At 42.0% G+C, this 6,000-nt stretch overlaps 1 protein-coding gene across 1 annotated transcript; it reads right to left on the minus strand.

The window, feature by feature from the left end:
* Positions 1–1,087: 1,087 nt before the first annotated feature.
* Positions 1,088–4,879, minus strand: C25H5orf58 (chromosome 25 C5orf58 homolog). Its single transcript, XM_051167701.1, has 3 exons — positions 4,808–4,879; positions 2,762–2,855; positions 1,088–1,396 (listed from the first exon to the last, which is right to left on the minus strand). The coding sequence occupies exons 2-3, from the start codon at positions 2,853–2,855 to the stop codon at positions 1,248–1,250; spliced, it is 243 nt and encodes an 80-aa protein (XP_051023658.1). The 5' UTR covers positions 4,808–4,879; the 3' UTR covers positions 1,088–1,247.
* Positions 4,880–6,000: the final 1,121 nt, after the last annotated feature.

The following is a 6,000-nucleotide window of genomic DNA, read 5'->3' on the forward strand; positions in this document are numbered from 1 at the left end:
TATTTTTATCTTTAGTCATTCTGATAGGTGTAAGATGGAATCTCAGAATCATTTTGATCTGCATTTCCATGATATCTAAGGGTGTTGAGCATTTTTTTTAGGTGTTTCTTGGCCATTCAATATTCCTCTATTGAGAATTGTTTCTGTACCCCATTTTTAAATTGGATAATTTGGTTTGGTGGTGTTTACTTTCTTGAATTCTTTATATGTTTTGGATATTAGCCATTTGTTTGGTGTAGGGTTGGTGAAGATCTTTTCCAAGTTTATAGGCTGTTGTTTTGGTCTGTTGACAGTGTCCTTTGTCTTACAGAAGCTTTTCAGTTTCATGAGGTCCCACTTATTAATTGTTGATCTTGGAGCCTGAGCTATTGGTGCTCTGTTCAGGGAGTCAATGAATTCAAAGCTCATATCCACCCTTTTTCAGGCCCTGACCCTCACTCCAGGACTGGACCCCACCAGCTATCCATTGCTGTGCTACTACCTTCTTCTACCAGCACATGGAGAAGCCTGTCTACAGCAGGGAGAACAATGACAGCACTTCCAGCACAGATAGAGCACTTTCCAACATCAGACTTCCAGCATTAATGGAATCAGTTTCCCTTTGAGACATCAGACACACAGACACACACACACACACACACAGACACACACACACACACACACAGACACACACACACACACACACACGAGCTCACAAGAAGACCAACAGAACCAACTAAATAGGGCTCACAGAGGTTTGTGGAGACTGAAGCACCAATTAAGGACCATGCATAGACTGGACCAAGGCCCCTTACACAGATGTAGCCGAAGGGCATCTCGGGCTTCATGTGGATCCCCTAGTAAGGGGACCATACGCTGTCTCTGACGTGGACTCTTGCCTGATATTTGATCACTCCCTCCTAATGGGGCTGCCTCAACAGGCCATGGTGGAAGAGGATACACTCAGTTCTGATTTGACCTGATTGTGGGGTAGGTTGGGGGAGGGCTCCACTTTTCTGAGGAATAGGGGAGGGAGAGGGAAGGGGGAGAAGAGAGAGGGAAGGAATGACCAGGAGGAAGGGCAAGGCAGCTATGAATAACAAACAAACAAACAAACAAACAATCAAACAGGAAAACACAGCTTTCAAGAAGACAATATGCTTATTTAAAATTTTATACTGTTTTAAATTATATTACTAAAATTCTTCCAAAATCTTAAGTCAACAAAACAAGAAAACCAAAACAAAGAAGAAGAAAAAAAAAAACATTCAGTCAGATAAATTGATGGAAGCCAGGGCTACATCTGGTATCTCAGGCTCCTCAAATGGGTGGGTTGTTTCTGCCTCCTTGGGGTCCTCTGTTTTCTTGTGCTGACCAAAATGGAGATTGAGGTCACAGAGCAGGATCTGGGAGAGTTCTGAATAAGAGAGAAGACACAGTGTCTGGGGTCAGAACAACTCTTACTGCTTTAAGGAACTATTTCCTCACTTCTAATGATTTTTCAAATATTACTGATCAAGCTACTACCCAGGTGGCCCATTTTTGAGTTAACCATGGGTATAATGTAAAAGCTGACTAAAAAGGCTTTTCACCCATCTACTCAGTTATCTTCCTACAATGTACCTTTGTGTAAATGTATGTTAAAGCTATCTAACTTACACATGTACACAATGCAAAGAATCGGGGCCATCCATAAAACATTACAAAGAATCTGTTTTCAACTTAAAATCTCATAGTCTTTTATTTGAAGTGTGTCTATGGTGCCCACATGCCTCATGTATACTGGACAAGCAAGCCCTCTATCATTGATACATGGCCTGGATATTTTCATTTATAAGGGACAGAGAACTGCTGGAGGTATCTGCATACAGGCTTATTATATGAATATAGAGGCAGAAGTTGTGTTTGTGTGTGGTCACCTCTGGAGTAATGCTTATAAGCAGTAGCACACGACACAGCAGAAAGATGGAAAAGAACCTGGCCCCTGTTGACATCTTTATAACTCTGAATTAATTTTAGGGCTGCCTCCACTTTGGATTGTCTCCTCTCATGGTGCACATCGTGTAAGATATTTGTTATTTGCAGCTGCAGGACTCAGAAGTGACATAGACAACACCTACAAATATCTGAGAGTTGTAAGAATAATTATACATTCAAAATCATTCTCATGAATAATAATGGGGTTTATAGACAAAGAGAGTAGGGGTGTGGATTTCAGCTAATCCCCGAGGAGGCACTATCTAAAATGAAATGGGCTAATTAATGAGAGTTCTCCAGCATGCTGGCTAAGGGAGAGCTTATCTCCAGAAATACTCAATCACAGAACTTGTCCATGGCCAGGAGGGAATAAGAGACCATATCTATGACTGACTAAGCACTCTGACATATATAGGTCTGTTATTACACTAAAAATATATTTAAAATGAAAACCATTTCACTTACACAATGGGACTTTTAATTCTTAATCTGGCATAACCTCAGAGGCTGAGTAAGGATTCATGGGTGAAGACTGAGTTTTGTAGCGTGTGATATAGTCATGGAGCGGTGTTGAAGGAAAGGGTGGGAGGTCACTTTAGAACGGTTAGCTACACGGGAAGGCATGTTGGTGTCAGAACTAGGGATTCAGGCTTAGCACCTTCGAAAATACAATTTAAATGATACTATAAACACTTAACAGGGCACTTATAATTAGTGGAAAACTACCCGAGCTGAAGAACACATTAGCTTTACCATGCCTTTTATAAAGGTGGCATGCAAACGTGTTGACTGACTCCATCCTTACCTTTCATCTTCTTCACCTCCAAAGAGATTGTATTAATGTTCTTAATCATGGCCTCCACTCTTTGCTTGTGGTCATAGTGGTTATTCTTAAACATCTGATTATAAAAGAGAAACAGAAGCGCTGTGCACACCAGAGCTATTTACACAGCGGAGTGGTGCGACGCCTCGGCAGGCAAGAGCACACAGAGGTCCTTCAACCTAAATTCGGTTCCCAACTCTCACCCTAGGCATCTGTCTCCCAGAACTGCCTGTAATTCCAGAGCCAGGGATCCAGTGTTCTTTCCTGGCCTCTTCAGACACCCATTGCACACATGGGTTATTTTTTAAAAGAAATATTTATGTAAATTTTAAAAATAATTTATAAAAGAAAAAAAATTGTTATTTCAGAACTAAAGTCACTGTTTTTTCTTATACCCAGGAAAGCATCAACCTGTTTTGTTTTTTCAAGTGAAAACTATTGCAAATGGGATTTTTAGGGTGATTCTTTAATCAAACTACATCCACAAGATGGGCCCTTACAACAGCAACAAGGGTCCCTCTATAGGACTCCTCAACACTTACAAACTATTACAGTTTAGCAATTGTGTGGGAGCTTTCCTAATTGTATGTGGGTTCACTGTCTCTTATTCTTGAATGACAGCTCCCACTTGTAGTTTCTTTAAACATATGTTAAAACTAAAATGTAATGTGGTTATAAGTAAGCACTTGGCTATCTGAAATGTATAAACCACCACACTGTGTCATGTGCAGTACAGTAAATCGATCTAACCAAGACTGTCTACGGAGAGATAGTTCTCTAGATATTAACTAACCTTCTCGTCAAACCCCTCAAAATGACTTGAAATAATAAACCGCAGTTACTTCAGACAGCTCCTGCTGTGTAAAAGCTGAAATCAAATGAATTATCAAGTGAAACCTTGTCTTTATATTTTCCAGTCCTTTGTCCTATTTCCCCTTAATCCCTTCATGGTAGCTGTAAATTCACTTCTTTTCCAGTCATCAATGAATAAAACACACTTTACATCAATCTCTAAGACCCTGAGTTTTGGGTTTTGTTTTTTTTTTTTTCACCTGAGACAGGGTTTCTCTGTGTAGCCTTTGGCTGTCCTGTACTCCCTTTGTAGACCAGGCTGGTCTTGAACTCACAGCGATTCGCCTGCTTCTGCCTCCCAAGTGCTGGGATAGTAATGCCAATAGCAATCTCACTTGGACATACCAAACCCAGGATTCGGGTTTGAGGGGGAAAAGAAACGTAGTTTTAAATAATTAGTGTAAAACCTAATAATGATAAAACATGAAAATGAAACGAAATAATCGGAATGCCCTGAGCCCCACTCACTGGGTGGAGGAATGTCAGAAGACTTAGGTTGCCCAAATCCTACAGGGCTGGCTACAGTTCAGCCTTATCGTAATTCAAATGACACTTAACTGGGCACAGAAGATCCACGCCCTGAGGACTAGACTGTGTCACAAGCCTACATGGTACACACTGACGTCGTGACGTCACTAACACACTTGCTCTCAGGATACAGCTCAGAAGCCCCAAGCTTTCCTCCTGAGCCACTGCAACGCCTGTGTTCCCAGTGCCCAACGCCTGCTCCGAGGCTGAAGACAGGCAGCCTCGGAGTTTCTCGAAGTTTCCACAGCCCTCGTCCACCCACCGTGTGCCCCTTCTCCACCCACTCCGCAACCCAGAAGTTAGCCTGGTGATGAATGGCTTCGAATAACCCTCACCTTTCCAACTGTTTACCACAAATAAAAGCCTCGTCACCCGCCAACAGTCAGCCAGCTCAACACTGAGTGTGGTGAGAAGGCGGAAAAGCCAGGCTATGCTTCCTGGTTGGCCAGCATCGCTGCCTACCCGATTGGCTACTGTCATGGAATACAGCAATCTGATTGGATGAGTTCTACACCTATTGCATTCTGGGAATTGTAGTCTTATATAGGAAATTCAACGGAAAATTTTGGATTCTAGGCTGTAAGTGACTCCTTCTGAGAGTACCAAAAAGGCTATGGCATTTATAAAGACTGGCTTTATAAGTCTTACCTGTATTATCTTTCCACAGTGCAGTGTTGGAGCTAAGGGAAGATTCTAGATTGGCTGTGTTTTGGTTTGAAGCTGACTCTACCACTCCTGCAGTTGCATAGATGCAGATACACCGTGTAGCCACTCCGGGACCGTATCTCCTCCCCCATCTTATGAAGCTACAAAAGTATCATGGGATAATACTTTGAGGAATAAGAGAGATAATTCATCGGAGGTGTTTGGCGGGTGGTAATTGTCCCGCAACAGTTTGCTAGTATCATTCTTATAAAATTTTCAGATGAGTACGAGACAGAGGAGCTGACAAATACAGTGGTTTCTTGCCAAGTAGAGAAGCTGGAATTCAATCCAAGAGGAATCCCTGCCACCACAAGCTTAGAAATTGGCCCAGACATTTCACATGATGCTCTGGGCTAGTATCCTCGACCCGCTAAGACCTTAGGTCTCCAGCAGCAGGTGCTAGGGCATTCTGTTTTCCCCAGGTCTTGCATATAGTTCAGGTGAGCCTCCTTGAACCAGCTCCTTCCTTGCAACCCTCAGCAATCTGTTAGTCACTTTATGTTTAGCTTACCCTCAGCTTAATAATGCAGAAATTGTCAGATGGAAAGCATATGAAAACTGAGCTTCAGCCCTGATCATAGCTAGCTGTGTGGGTCTAGAAGACTACCTTTTTCTCCCGAGTCTTCCTTTTCTCATTGGGTTTCCTTGTGAGAGGCACAGGCTAAATTTCACTCACTGTTGGGTTAACATTTAACAGCCTATTGTAGCCTATATTATTATGGTACCTATAAGTTATTATTGCTATCATATCTTAAACTTCCCTCTCTGTCCTTTTAAATTTACTTAAAAAAAATAACATCACCAGTATAAGTGGAATAAAGCATGACAAGCACGTAACAGAACACAAAGGCAATGAAAATGGGACAATATTTTACATTATGTGAGCTTACCTCAGAGCCTGGTCTTTGTTTAAATGGGTTCTTGTTGGTCAGGAAAGAGTTACAGACAGTCTAGAACAACCCGAGGCTTCAATCTGAATGGAATCAGAAAGACTGAAAGAATTGGAAGAGTGCTCACCCACCATCAGCAGTACATCCTCTTTCATGCCTAAGTGCCCCATATAAGCATCATTCCTATCACCGGTGGGGATTTGTCCATGCGTTTGGCGATCCAGGATTAGATGCTCCCTGACAATC

The sequence above is a fragment of the Acomys russatus genome, chromosome 25 (genome assembly GCF_903995435.1).
Source record: "Acomys russatus chromosome 25, mAcoRus1.1, whole genome shotgun sequence".
Lineage (NCBI taxonomy): Eukaryota > Metazoa > Chordata > Mammalia > Rodentia > Muridae > Acomys > Acomys russatus.